General features: G+C 63.1%; 4 protein-coding genes across 4 annotated transcripts; 1 reads left to right on the top strand and 3 right to left on the bottom strand.

Annotated features, from left to right (window-relative positions):
- Window positions 1-275: 275 nt before the first annotated feature.
- PLICBS_007421 (serine/threonine protein kinase, AGC) lies at window positions 276-2,409 on the bottom strand (the record flags this gene model as incomplete). Its single annotated transcript, XM_018320853.2, has 4 exons — window positions 276-663; window positions 724-1,105; window positions 1,162-1,461; window positions 1,521-2,409. The coding sequence occupies 4 exons, from the start codon at window positions 2,407-2,409 to the stop codon at window positions 276-278; spliced, it is 1,959 nt and encodes a 652-aa protein (XP_018180750.2).
- A 3,482-nt stretch (window positions 2,410-5,891) lies between these two features.
- PLICBS_007420 (uncharacterized protein) lies at window positions 5,892-7,112 on the bottom strand (the record flags this gene model as incomplete). The annotated part of the gene is made up of 1 exon (XM_018320852.2): window positions 5,892-7,112. One exon carries the CDS (start codon window positions 7,110-7,112, stop codon window positions 5,892-5,894), a length of 1,221 nt encoding a protein of 406 aa, XP_018180749.2.
- Window positions 7,113-8,415: 1,303 nt separating this feature from the next.
- PLICBS_007419 (uncharacterized protein) lies at window positions 8,416-9,409 on the top strand (the record flags this gene model as incomplete). The annotated part of the gene is made up of 3 exons (XM_018320851.2): window positions 8,416-8,771; window positions 8,924-9,230; window positions 9,320-9,409. 3 exons carry the CDS (start codon window positions 8,416-8,418, stop codon window positions 9,407-9,409), a joined length of 753 nt encoding a protein of 250 aa, XP_018180748.2.
- A 189-nt stretch (window positions 9,410-9,598) lies between these two features.
- Window positions 9,599-13,373, bottom strand: PLICBS_007418 (uncharacterized protein; the record flags this gene model as incomplete). Its single annotated transcript, XM_018320850.2, has 3 exons — window positions 9,599-12,398; window positions 12,448-12,962; window positions 13,083-13,373. The coding sequence occupies 3 exons, from the start codon at window positions 13,371-13,373 to the stop codon at window positions 9,599-9,601; spliced, it is 3,606 nt and encodes a 1,201-aa protein (XP_018180747.1).
- Between the last annotated feature and the right edge of the window lie 911 nt (window positions 13,374-14,284).

Raw genomic sequence — 14,284 nt, 5'->3', positions numbered from 1 at the left:
GCGACGCCGAAACAGAACCACCGCCAGAGGGCTTCGGCCCCCGGGCCACCCCGTTGCCGCCCACTGCGCGCGACCATGGCTCCAAAAGGAATGAGAGCTTCGCGATGCCATAAATGCAGTTGCGAGACAAAGAAGATGCCGACTCCAAGGTGGAGACGGAGAGCGACATGCGCCGCCGCTGCATGCGCCAGAGCTGCGGCTCACACGGACAGACACTGCGCCAGGCCGTGTCCGGATCCCGCAACACCACGACCCTGCGCGAGCGCCCCGCCGGCCTATGACGAGGCGCTGATATGCTGGGGGTTGATGTGCTGATGGTGGTGGTGGTGATCGTCGCCGTCGTGGTGGAGCGTCACGCTGTTGAAGTCGACAAACGGATCTTCGATTTCGGCCCCGGGGGTCGCCAGCCCGCTGTCCAGCGGCACGCCCTTGAGCTTGGAGCCGCTAATGTCCACGCTCTCGCTTTCCTTGACGTTGCGGAAGTTGACCGTGTCGACACCTCGGCCGGGGTGGGGGACAATCGGCGGCTTCATGTGGCGGATCAGCGCCCACTGCGTGGTACGGAAGAACGGGTGTGCCTTGATGTCGGAGGCGCCCGCTCGTGCGCCCAGTCGGCGGTTCTCGTCCTTGATCAACAGCTTCCTGATCAACGACTTGCAGAGACTGAATCAAACGTCGTCAGCGTCGTGTCTCAAAGGCCCGCAAAATCAGCGATCAACCTACTTGGAGATCTGGGGCGCCCCAGCGTGATCGGGAAAGGGAATGTCCTCGCGCAGGATGTTTGCAAACGTCGCATTCCTATTCTTGCCCTTGAAAGGGGTGGTGCCGTAAAGCATCTCGTAGATGAGAATGCCCAGCGTCCACCAGTCGACGGCGCTCGTGTGCCCGCTGCCCTTGATGACCTCGGGAGCAATGTATTCTTCGGTGCCGACAAACGAGTTGGTTCTAAAGTTTGCAATGCAGGACCGGGTGTCGACCTGGGGCAGGGCGTCCGTTCTCGCGCCGTTCTTGCCGAGAATCATGGTCGGCTTGCCGCCGGGGTCCGACTGCTTCGACAGGTCAAAGTCCGAAAGCATAATGTGCCCGGACTGGTGGAGTAAGATGTCTAGGCACCGAGTTAGCCACTGGCAGTCAGTCGTGCGCTTGGCCGGGGAGACCAACTCTCGGGTTTGAGGTCCCTGTAGATGAAGCCCATGAGGTGGAGATATTCAAGCGCCGCAGTCACCTCGGCGGCGTAGAATCGGGCGTCCTCCTCGGGGATACACTTCCCCGGGCGGGTCTGGAGGGCTCTAAAGAACTCTCCGCCGCTGCAATATTCCATACACAGATAAAGATGATCCTCGGACTGGAAGGAGTGGTATAGGGTGACGATGAACGGGTGGTTGCTCGTGGCCAGGATTTCCTGCTCGGCGAGGGCTCGCTTGATCTTGTTGCGCTTGATCATTTCCTTCTTGCTCAGAACTGCCGGCGGCACGTTAGCATCTCTCCAATTGCGGTCGCGCGAGTGGATTGGTAATCACCCTTCATGGCATATAGCCGGCTGCTCTTCTTCTCCCTCACCAAGTAGACCTTGCCGACGTCGCCCTTGCCGATGAGCTTAATCTTGTCGAAGCTCGCGGGCCCGACCTCGACGTTGCGGACCTTGATGGAGTTGGAGCTGTAGGTCCTGCGGAAGGCCATGGCCGTGTGGGGGGCCGGGAGGGCGGCCAGGATGTCTTCGCTGGGGAGCCCGAGGGACTTGGCCTTGGCGGCCTCGACCTTTTGCTCCATCAGACCGACGGAGCCCGACTCGGCATTCTGGACCAGAGGGTCCTTGCCCAGCTCCGCCGTGGCAGGCCGGTCGCCGTCGGCGCCGCCGGCGGCCGCCTTGGCCTCGTCCTTTGCGAAGAGGCCCTGGGCATTGGGGGCACTAGCAACCCTCCGTAACCGGCGGGCCAGCTCCTCCTTGGTCTCGTTGGTGGCCTGCTCGCTCGCGGCGCCGCCATCCGGGCCCGAGACCTTCAATTGCGGCGTGTCGGGGGGGCTCGGGGGCACGGAGCCGTCGTTGTGGTGCCGCAGGCCGGGCTGGCCCTGGTGGGCGAAGTAGGGGTTCGCGTGGGCCGTGGGACTCAGGGCCTCCTCGATCTGGTTGCCCTCGCTGGCGACGGTGTGGGCGCGCAGGCGGCCGACGGTGTTGCTGAAGAACTTTGTATGGCGGAAGGGCTTGGGTCCGGGCAGCTCGCCACCGCCGGCGGCGCCCGTCGCGACGGAGAGCCCATTGCCCGACGAGGAACCGGCCTTGTCCTTTTCCTTTTCCTTGTCGCTGCTGCCGCTGCTGGCGGTGCTGCTCATGCGGAAGAAGTTGCGCAGCCGATGGCTCACCTGGCCGCCGCCCGAGGAGGAGGAGCCGTTGGCCGTTTTGGACGGCATGGTTGTGGGGTGGGAGATGACGATGATGTCTGTCGCTCGATGCAGGAGAAGCGATCAAGCAGCCGGTGCCATGGTCCGTCCCGTCGCCGGCAGCACGAGGAGCAAAGGATGGATTGATGAGCGGGCGGTCGCTGGGCGGCAACGCAGGCGGAGGATGGATTGAGGTGTGCAGAGTCGCGATTTGGGGGGGGGACGGCGGGGATGAATGGGTGGACGACGAGAGTTGAGTGGTGAGTGGTGAGGGAGCGTCAGCTACTTGCCAGGACGGTCAGGTCAGCCTCTCGCAGCGGGCGGGAGGGTGGAGGAGGAGGAGGCGGGCGATGGCGGACTGCCTGACGACAACGTGGAGCCCGGGGGGGGCGTGGATTGTGGACTGTGCAACAGGACAATGTACCTCAGGTACCTGCCAGTCTGTGGCTGCCTTTTGGCTCCATTCATGCCGCTCCCCGCTCTGCCCGGGTTGTCTCGCCGTCGGAGGCTGCCCTGCCCCAAGGCGGCTGTCGTCTCTGCCTGTAGGTAGCAGTGCAAGTACCTGCCTGTCTCGCCAAGGGGGGGGGGGGGGGGGGGGGGGGCTGGGTGAGTGGCGGCCGAGAGCAGCACACAACACAGGCTCAACGGGACACCTCAGTCCATGCACAACGGCACAGTGGGCGGTTTCGGGCGCTAGGCCAGCCATGGACGTGCCTGAGGCACTGCACTGCCAAACCGCCCGCGTACTACCAGGTACCCGACCCCAGCGAGGACCACCCACTGCGACACGTTCTCCAGGATCCATGGACGACGGGCGGTTGACGCCAGCCGGCGGTTCAGCGCTGCGGCCGCTGGAACTCTACCGCTCAGCACCGCCGGCCCAACGCCCCAGCTTGGACGGGCGGCTGAGAGGTGCCCAGGCCGCCGCGGCTGGACTACACTTCGACGGCACATGAATCCTGCGGACAACAAAGTACGCTACAGTACATACCTCGCCTGCCTGAACAAAAGTGCAAACCGTTTCGGTGGCATTGATCGGAAGGAAGAGGAGAGCAGTGACAGCACCGTTGGTTCGCCTTGCCCCCCGCCCTCTCTCTCCCTCCCCGCTTGGCATCGCGCAGGCTGCTGTGCGTGGGATCCAAGGCGTCGTCGTTGGCTCACAGCGAGGACCAGCGCACGGCAGCCGCTGCAGACAGGGGGGGCCTGTCTGTCGGTTCACCTCGCCTCGCCCAGAACCTCCTCCAACCTTGAAGCAACCACAGACCCAGACATTCGAGTCGAAAGCGCCCCTCCCCGAAACAAGCACCGAAGCCGTCCCGTCCAGTGGATCAGCCGTTCCACGTCAGTGGTGGGGGAGGGGGGGCGCCGCCAATCGAGGGGGAAGAAGCGGCGGGCACTGGCACAATCGCAATTGTCCCCAGTGGCTGCGCGCTAGCAGCGAAAAAGGCGGGCGTTCACGGCGCCGCCTGGGCCCCTCCCTCCCCCGCCCCCAATCGACAAGCAGGTCGAGGTCATTGTCGCCAACGCTTGCTCGCCTCGGTTGCGCGAAGAAGAGATGCACCTACGTACATGTAGCCTGCCAGATGCGTGCATGCATGCCTGCGTGGAGGTACGTCGTGGTGGTGGGTTGATGAAGAGGGTTGGCGGTGCGTGGGGTAACTCGACTCTTTTCCGTCGCGAGACCCAACGCTCGCCTACAGGCGGGCGGGCCGACCGACCGATAGACTGACAAGACTGGCAGACACAGCGAGCAATTCAAGCGACCACACCGTCTTGCTCCCCAACTCGTCCCACCAGACAGACTCGAGGTAGGGCCACGCGAACAGGCGAATGACTCGGGCCATTGCCGGTCAGGAGAGGGAGGAGCATGGGCACACCGCCGCCGCCGCCGCGAACCAGACAGCCTCCCGCTGATTGATGCTGCGATCCGATGTGATGCGATGGGATGCGATGCGACTGCGCGACTGAAAACGGGTTGCATCTGCGTTCGTGCGCCCGCCGCGGTGCCTCGGGAGACGAGTGCTTGCATTCCAGCCGCAGGTGTGGTACCTACTGGCGCTGCCCGTACCGCCCAAGGTCCCCTGCCCTGGGATGGAAGACGGGACCCGACCCAACTGAGGTACTGGAGTGTACTTCCATCCTCCCACTCGACAGTGCGGCAGCAGACTCCCCCCAATCCCCATAGGTAGCGTGCTGCTAGGCTCTAGCCCGCCACTGGCTCCCTCAGTCGCCCTCCCTGGCCGTGGCGCAGCCCACCTCATCCATCCCATCAACTAGGTGAGGTGCTGCAGTTCGTTCACTGGCGTTCCCGCTCCATGCCTGCCTTGCCTGCCCGTTCAAGCCGCCCGCTCTCGCTCACCACCAGAATGGCACGCCTCCGGCCCCAAAAGAGAGCCACCGGGGGACGAATCCCGTTTTTCGAAGCACACGCGGACTTGACACCGCGCGAACCGGCATCACCCCCCTCACCACTGGCATGGAGGCAACTCGTCTTGCTGCCGTGCTTGGTAATCCCGCGTCGCACAAAAAGCCCGGGCCCCTCGTCAGCATCCATCACCCGCCATGCACCCCCAGATTTAGCAGCAGGCACGGCAGCCCGGGCATTGAAGGACCCCCATCCTCTGAGTCCTCTCCCTCCCATCCCCATCGGCTCCAACTCGGCGCCGGCCGCAACCACCACCACCACCACCACCACCACCACCAAACTAGCCAGCCCAGCCCAGCCCGTCATCCATCCCCCTTCCCACAAGGGCAAGTCCCAAGCCCACGCGTGCATCGCTCTAGAAGCAGCCCAGAACGCACCTGGGCTTCCCTTCCTGGCACGAACCATTGCCTTCTCTGCCCGTCCCCTGCGTGCCTCGGTGCCACCGAAATGCGTTATCTTCCCGCAGTGCCAGGGGTGTACAAGCAGCATGCAGTTTGCCCGCTCTTGGTCGGCGCGGGGGCTTATCACAATGCTTCTCATGTACATCGACTGCTCGTCCACTGGTGTGCTCAAGTACGCTGCTGTAGAAAAACCCAGAGCCCGCCGCCGGCCCGCCACCACCGCGTGTCTCCACGGCAAGCCATGCCATCGTATTGAATTGTATCCATCGCGCGTGGCTGGCTTGCAATGATGTCACTGCTGGCGTCACCCCCTTGCTCCCTCGCGATGAAGGGCGCTCGCTCGGGGCAGCACGATGCGAGCAGGGGCCCGTGCCGCCTCGTGGTGGTGGCCCGGTCTTCCGGGGTCGATACAATGGGGACTCCACTCGAGACTGACTGACTTGACCCCGTCGGCACTTGGGTGCACTTGTCCGTGGATCGCATGCGGACGTGACAGCGCATTGATGAACAAGCAAGGCAAGCTTACAAGTCCCCGGCGGGAGGGGTGCAACGCGCGCCTCCTCAGGAGACGGGATTCGGACATTTTTATTTTTAGGGCATCTGCTGCAACGGGGACGGACGCGTTGGTGCATCCATCTGCCGGCTTCCATGTATAAACAGGGCCCCTCCCCATCGCGCCATCATGCTCAGCCATCCTCGTCTTCCGGCTCATCCGACGAATCCTCGTCCGGAAGCGCGTCGTTCCTGCGTATCAGCAGCTTCTTGAGCTTGCGGCGGTTGCTCCTCCACGTAGCCAAGTCCTCCGTCTGCTGTTCCCGCACCGATGGCGTGACCTGGTTCCCGTCCGCGTCCAGCAGAAACGCCGGCACCCTCGCCTTGGAGGTGTTGTCGTCGTCGTTATCGTATTCGTCCCTGCTTCCGCTGCCGCCGCGGCGCCCCTTTTCCACGGGCCCCCGGCAGCCACCGCCCTCGCGGTTCTGCGGCCCGTCGCCAATGTGCCACGCAAACGGCACCAGGTGCGCCTCCTCGACGTGCTGGCGAAATTCGTCTCCGTTGGTGAGCGTCCGCGGAGGTTCCAGGGCCGCGCACTTGGCCCACAAGCACATCTCGCTGCGGCCGTGGATGGCGAATACGTGCCGCCGCAGGGTTTCAAGATTGTGCAGCTCGGCCTTGCAGCCGGCCCACTCGCAGAGGAATTCAACAAACTGCGGCCTGAGGCTGCGGTACACGGCGTCTGGGGGCGGCGAGGGGGCCTTGGGCGGCCGGCCGCGCCGTTTGGCCATGCCAGGCGGCAGTGGAGGCGCTCCGGCCTTGACCTTGACCTGCCGGGGGCGACCCACGGAGCCGGGCGGCCCGTTGCCGCGCATGACGGAGTAGGACATGCCGGGTTTCCATCCCTTGGGCCTGCCGCGACCGCCGCTGGCCGGGCCAGGTACGGGCGTAGACGCAGACGTGGGCGGTGCCGAGACGGACGCGGGCTGAGGAAAGTTGGGTATCCGCGGCAGCGGCACGGGGGTTTCCTTTTTGACGGTAGCTGAATGGGCGTTGGGACGCCGCACAAGATCCGACACGACGGGCCGTGGTGGTGGAGCGCCGTGACCCTTGCTGGCGGGCGAGGCGGGCAGTATGACGGCGATGCGCGATGTCGAGGACATGGGCGGCCTCGCCGCGGCGACGGACCGGGAGACGGTTCGCGCGGAGCCACCAGACAGCGGGTCCTCCTCCTCGGAGCTGCCCGTGGGCGACGAGCGCTTCATGGGCGTGCGTGATCTGGGCATCTGGTGGTGCTGTGTCGGTAACTGTGATGGCGGCGGCGGCGGCCGTTGCTGCGGCTGGTGATACTGTGGTCGCAACGTAAAGAAGGAGCGGATATCGCGAGGCGCGTCTGAGCCACCTGGGGCTGACATTGTAGAGGCGTTGAACGCGGCGCTGCGGCCGCAGCAGCTCGATTGAGAGGGTGCCAAGTGTACGGTGGGATTTGGCGCTTGTCTGCTTTCAGGGCGTTGCGCAGGGACGCGTTCGGCGCGGCGCTGGGGACGTGTCGGTGATGAGGCGGGACGTTGGCTAAGTGTGAGTGAGGTGTGAAGTCGGCGCTGAATGAGGTTCGCCGTTTGGATGGTACGTAGTGGTGGTGGCTGCCCCACCTGCTTTGAGCCTCCAGCGTTTGACTGCCAGGTGCAACAGCAACGTCGAAGCTCGCCCGTTGTATGGCGACGCCCAAGTCCGACGACAAGATCGTTTGTCACTAGCGACGCCTAGTCCGAGATATGTACTTGCCTGCTAGTACTATTTGCTCTTGCTTTGCCAGCCTGGAGCCACATTATCGAAGTCGCAAGTATCAAGCCGGATGTCCAGTGGCATCACACTGGATGTGCGGCTCTAGGCAGGCCAATGATGCCGCACCCGCATTAGCGACGTTTACATCTCATTTTCCATGCCGCCGCATCATACTCTCGAGTGAATATTCCCCTACTTCATGTAGGATCGAAACAGTGTCCACGTCCCCCTTCGCAGCCATGTCTCTTCAACACCTCGACTCGGCCGCAGTGGGGCTTTGGTGGTTCTTCCCGCCTCCCGCCTCCCGGCCCCGGCACCTGCTGGCAGCGGCCCCGCACATGACCACAATGCACGCACGCGAATCCGCAGTTATCTCGCCGCCGCAATCGAGCCGCCATATCTCTCTGCCCAAGCGAAAGGAACAGGTCCCGCGATGATGCCATACCAAGTGCAAACCGCCCCCCTCGCGGCACGTAGCCTCATGTAAGTAAGTGGCCATGGCGTACTTCCATGGCGCCATCCATCCAAGGGCAGCACCATCGACAAACGCGGATGCTGCCACCCCGGAGCGCCGGCACGGGCTGGGCTGGCGTGCTTTATAAGCCCGCCCGCCATGCTCCCGTGGACCCCGAAAGGGTCAATTGCGTCAACGCACCCCGACCTGTGTTCATTGATCCGCGCCTCGGAATCTGATTATAATTCATCGTCGTCGTACCCCGCGTATCTCTGTCAAAGGTCTTGACCATCACTCAGTGGTTCGCGAGGTGACAACTTATAAACGCCCGGCACCCCGTGTAGACAACCACCACACCCCCGCGCTGTTACACACTCACCCGGCCGGATATATCCAATCCGTCATCAAACCTCCCTCCCCGCGAAGAGCAAGGAAGAGATCTACACCCAAACACCATAAACCACACGCACCTTCACACCATGTCCGCGGCAGCTCCCGCCCTCTACGCCATCATCTCCGGCGCCGGCTCCGGCACCGGCGCCGCCGCCGCCCTCCGCTTCGCAAGGACCTACCCCGTCGTCCTGCTCGCCCGCTCGCCCGCCTCGTACCAGCCCATCGTCGACCAGATCCGCGCCGCCGGCGGCACCGCCCACGGCATCTCCGCCGACGCAGCTGACCCGGCTGCCGTCGACGCCGCTTTTGCCTCCATCGAGCGCGACCTCCTCCCCGGCGCTAAGCTCGCCGCCGCCGTGTACAACGCCAATGCGGGCTTTGCGGTGAAGCCCTTCCTCGAGCTGACCAAGGAGGACCTCGACACGAGCCTTGGGACCGGCGCGTGAGTGTTTCCTTACCTCTTGCCCGTTAACACTTGGCACAGTCTCATCGTCCGTCGCGGCGGTTGCTGTGTCGGCTCCGATGTGTGCTGTGTAATATTTGCGTGTACGCGCGCAACATCAGGACATGACGCTGACTTACGCTCCTCCCCAGCTACGGCCTCTTCTACTTCGCCCAAAAGACCATCCCGCGCCTCCTCGCCGCCGTCCCCTCGTCCCCCCATCCGCCCACCCTCGTCGTCACCGGCGCCACCGCCTCCGTCCGCGGCTCCGCCCGCTTCGCCTCCTTCGCCGCCGGCAAGTTCGCCCAGCGCGCCCTCACCCAGTCGCTGGCCCGCGAGTTCGGCCCCCAGGGCGTCCACGTCGCCCTCGCCATCATCGACGGCGGCATCGACACCCCCTGGGGCAAGGACCGCGTCGCCAACGGCGGCGTCGAGGACGGCAAGATTAAGCCCGAGGCTGTAAGGCTTGCCCCCTTTTCTTTCTTCTACTACTCTTCTTTCCTTGCGTGGCTTGCGAAGATGCGCTGACATGTGTTTCTGATATATAGATTGCCGAGAGCTACTGGCATTTGCATACCCAGCACAGATCGGCTTTCACGCAGGAGCTGGACCTCCGCCCGTTTGTCGAAAAATTCTAGTTGGCAAGCACGCACAGTTAATATATGAAGTAATGAGATAAAACATTCATCACGTACGTAACCCGGGGTGTAGAGCTGTAGCAAACTATCCAAGTCCCGGCTATACAAAAACATAACCAAACAAACGCCCCAACGTCATAGCCTCGTCAAAAGAAAACCCCCCAACACAAGATACACAACCATCAATGCTTAGACCTCCGTCTCGACGTCCGGCTGGCGTCCGTCCAGGGCCCCCAGCTTCGTCACCTTCCTCACCGCATACTTGGCCTCGTCCTTGGCAAACTGCGCGTTGCGCATCGGCCGCCACTGCATCAGCCCCCTGTGCTTGCGGTGCAGGTCCCTGCTGCGCGTCTTGTAGTCCTTGTACGCCTTGATGGGGTTCTTGCTGCCGCTGCTGTGCGCCGACGAGTCCGTCGCCCCCGTCCCCTGCGTGTCCATGGACGGCCGGCCGGCGGCGTCGCTGCTCATATCCGAGTCACCGTCCTGCAGGCCAAGATCCGGGCTGCTGCTGTCATTGTCATCCTCGTCGTCAACGTCGTCCTGGTCAAAGTCGTCGTACTCTTCGCTGTTGCGGTCGGCGTTCTTCGCGGACATGAGCTCGCGCGGGTCCTTGCCGAATGCGCCGCTCCAGTCCGTGCCGTCCTTGGCCAGCCACTTCTCCTTGTCCTTTTCGTCCGCCTGGGCGAGCACGTCGCGGCCGTGCGTGAGCGACTCGTCGTGCAGCTTCTGCACCAGGGGCGGCACCTCGGCGTGCACCTCCTGCTCGCGCACGCCCTCGGCGTAGCACGCCTCCCACGCCTCGATGGTCTCGCGGGAGTCGTTGTCGCTGACGAACCGGATGTGGTCCGTGTCGGTGCCCGCGGAGAAGCGGCCCCGGAACCGGACGCGGCCGATCTCTTCAATGTCCATGTCGGGGATGTCCCGGTAGTTGTCCTGCGTGATGTAGTTTTGCGACAGCCGCAGCCTGTTGTCGCACTTGAAGATGGGCAGGTCAAAGTCGCGCTCCTCGCCGTCGGTGAGCTCCAGAAGCCAGGCCGCGGCGTATGCGTCCGGGTTGCGACTCCCGCCGGGGTAAAACTCGAAGAATATCGGCGATCGATACCGATGGCGCACAGGCAGACGCATGTGGTGCTGCCCGTCTTCACCTGTAATGTTAATCTCCATGCCGTTTTCTGTCTTCTTTGAAAAGTGCTTCTTGACCGAGGCCGAGGAGCCGCCGGTGCGCAGCCTCATCTTGACGTGGTTGCCGGGGGCGTAGTTGGTCATGGTGATGGCATCAGACATGAACTCAAACGTGCCGATATCCCAGCCCAGCTGGGGCGGAGGCAGCTTCAACTCGACGGAGCGGAAGAGCAGGGAGATGCGGATGCGGCCAAAACCAATGCCGCCGTCGAGGGGATACCACCTCGTGGACTCGCTGCTCGTCTGCAGCACGTCGGACAGCTTCAGGGGCACGACCCCGATAATGGGATCGTGCTGCCTGTTGCGCGAATCGCGCACAGCAACCGTAACCACGCAAGACCGCCAATCGCGGACAAACTTTTCTGTACCGGCGTTGAAGATGGGCTGCGAGGAAACGACCTTGGTTCTCGTCTTGTAGACCAGATCGTCGTTGACAAGAATCGTGCAGTACGAGCTGGGCAGCTTGCTACCTTGCTCCTCCTTGACTTCGCCAGCCTCCGGCCGTGCCGGCTCGTACTCCTTGCCCTTGCGCTTTCCGTCGGATCCCTTGATGTTGGCCAGCTCCAGGCCGACAATCTGGTGAACGACGACGCTGAGGATGCCCGAAGGCCACAAGGGGTCAGGCGGGGTGTGAACGACGGCATCCTCCTCCGCCGATTCGACGGCGCCCTTTTCTTCCTGGAACTCGGGCTTGTCAGCCAGCTCCTTGGGCAGCTTAATGTCCTGGCCCTGGGTGCGGAGCGCCTTGCGGAACTGCGTCTTGCCGAAGAAGCCAACCTCCCAGTGGAGCTCGCCGGGCATGCTGCTGTCGGCCTTGACGCCGCGGAGCTTCGATACCTGAGGGAACATCTTTCCGGGGTGCTGGATGAGCTTCTGGATGCTGAGCTCAACCTTGCCCACGACATCGTCCGCCGACGAGCGGTCGCTGTCCCACAGTTCCATCGAGAGCTGCTCATCAGCAATGATGAGGTCGCTCGTGACCAGGAGGCCACAGGTCTCCTCAAATACGGGGTTCAGATCGTCCTGGATGACACGGGTGCAAAACTGCGGCTTGCCAAACTTGCTCCAGCTGACCGTAATGTAGGGGTCCGAGCCGCCGCCCTTGCTTCCCCTCTGGTCCTGCTTGCTGAGGCCCGTGGCCTTGTGGATGCGGATGAACATGACGCCGATAGCCAGCGTCTCCTTCTTGATGTCGTCGCCCTGGAGCATCTTGCTCATGTCGATGGTCATGCTCTTGGGCGCCACGTACATGGACGCAGCTGCGCCAATGGCCCAGTTGACAAAGTTGGAAATGAGGGGCAGGTTGAGGATGTTGACTCCCTTTTCAACCATGGGCGTGCATCCGGCCTGCACCTTGGGGATGCCCATGAGAGTAAAGGTCACGGTCTTGAGGAAGGGCGGGTCAGGCGTGAGCTGGAGTCGGACTCGTGCCGTCGCGACGAGACCGATCAGCTCGACCCAGATGGGCAGGGGAACTCCAAAGAGCCCTTTGATGCCCAGGTAAAAGACGAGCTGCATGCCCATGTTTCGGGCCTTGGAGGCAACGTCCTCGCCGGAGGGCTTGGCGTGATACGCGACCGAGACCTCCATGTTGTAAAACGAGCCGGCCTGCTCGGCGGCGGCGAGCTCGTTGGGGTCCATGGTCCGCTCATTCTCCTTGTGAATCTCGTCCTTGATGTCCTGGACGTGCGAGTCGGGCAGGGCCCTCATGTTGAGAATACGGATGGGGTTGTTTCCCTGCTGAATGTCGGCGACTCGGACGTGCTCGATGATGCCGGGAACAGACGCGGCCATGACGTCTTCCAGCCTGCGCGCCGTTAGCACTAAGTCGTAATGTTCTTGTCCAGGGGACTCACGTATCGGCCACAGAGGCAAACATCTCGGGGTTAATAAGCCCCCAAACGATGCCAATAGCCGTGTTCATCCACTCGACCGACTCGGGGATGAGGTTAACGGTGGCCGTCTCGCCGCGCTCCTGCTCGCTCGACCACTCGACGTCGCGGCCCTGGCGGATCACGTCCTTGACCCAGAGGAAGACGCCCGAGGCGACGCAGAAGCCCAGCGGCACGAGGCCCAGCAGCCTGCCGCCGAAGAACTTGCCGATGAGGACAATGGCGAAGAAGATGCCGAGGCAGAGGACGTTGGCCTTGCGCTCGAGCGAGGCGAACATGGGCTCGTAGCTGACCGAGGGCGTCTTGTAGAAGAGCACCGACGTCTTCTCGCTGCGGATGGGCACGTCGGAGGTGGCGCCCTCCTGGACGGGGTCCGGGGGCGCGAGGATGTCCTGCGCCTGGCGGTACTCTTCGCCGGACTGGTTGGAGGATACTTTGGCGGTGGTGGGCTTGCCGAGGTTTTCGTTGGGGATGGACATCTGCGAGAGGGAGGAAGCGGGAGCGTGTGAGCGTATGCACTTTTCTACTAATTTCGCCCACCGCCACGGGCTTCATATCTCGACTGAAGAGAGGAGGGGGGGGGGGGGGAGGTTCCATACCTGCGGGTTGTCGGCCGCCTCCTTAAAGTCCATCTGCGCATCGCGAATGTCGACATCCTTTCCGGTGACGGGGTCGCGGACGGTGCGCAGGTCCTTGCGCGTGGGCTTCTCCGTGTTCTGGTGGTCCTTGACCTCCTTGCTCTGCTTGTTCTTGCGCAGGTCGGCGTCGATGGCGGCGTCGCGCTCCTTCTTCTCCTTGTCGAGCTGCTCCATGAACTGCTGGATGTTGGGCACGCGGTTGCGCCCGCTGTAGTGCTGCCCCGAGGGCACGACGTGCTCGTTGACGTTCATCGTGATGGGAGCTCGTCGGCCTTTTGGGCGGGAATGTGCGGTTGCGGCGGCGGCGGCGCCCCGGGTTGTGGCAGGCTATTGCTCTCTTGATCGCTCACTCACACTCACTTACACGGGCCAGTCCTGCGGAGCGCGCGCGCGAGAGAGAGAGAGTTGAATGCGCCAGGCTCGGACACCACCTGCAAATGGGCATGAAGGGGGAAAAGAGTAAGAAAAAGAATGCAAGTTTCGACTCTAGGCCCAAATTCAAGAAATATCGACAGACGGCTCCTGGGGCCCCCCGAGGCGAGGCACAACGACATCATTCCTTGCCCATCTTGGGGAGCTATTCCAAGACCGCGCGAGCTCGATGACGTAGCTGTGGTGCTAGGCTCGCGGCGCCAAAATCGCAGGCCGGTACATGTGTCTGCGGGGCATGACAGCGCTGGAGGCGAGGTACCTGGGCTCGGTCGAGCTCCAAAAGCTCCGGTGGGGGGCGTTTGATCTGCTCAACGGCCGGCGACTAACACTACGCTCGAGGGCAACGGACGGCGTTGGCCCGGCCCTGGCACAGCTGAATTTCTGGCGATCAACTTGGAGTCTCGTCTTGGCCTCGATTTCTTGCCTCACTCCCTTGTCCTCCGACCTCGATGGCCCTGTCAAGTTGACAGCCATTGCAGTCGCCCCTCTCTCCCGCAGTCCTTCTACGGTCTCACCACGCACGCATTCCCCCACGACCACCAGCCCCTTCGGAATAATTCCAAAGTATCCTGTCAATTGCCTTTTTGGCTTACAAACGCGCATGTGGACAGACAGCACAGCACGCCCTACGGCAACGAAAAAGAGCACAGAAATTTGGGTTTGGCGATCGCCCCGTGGATTGCGTAAATGGCTGCCCGCCCGCCCGCGCCTGTGCAGTGCTCCACCGCGCG

Source organism: Purpureocillium lilacinum, assembly GCF_023168085.1.
Source record: "Purpureocillium lilacinum CBS 284.36 DNA, scaffold_5, whole genome shotgun sequence".
Lineage (NCBI taxonomy): Eukaryota > Fungi > Ascomycota > Sordariomycetes > Hypocreales > Ophiocordycipitaceae > Purpureocillium > Purpureocillium lilacinum.
This window is presented reverse-complemented; position numbering and strand designations above follow the sequence as displayed.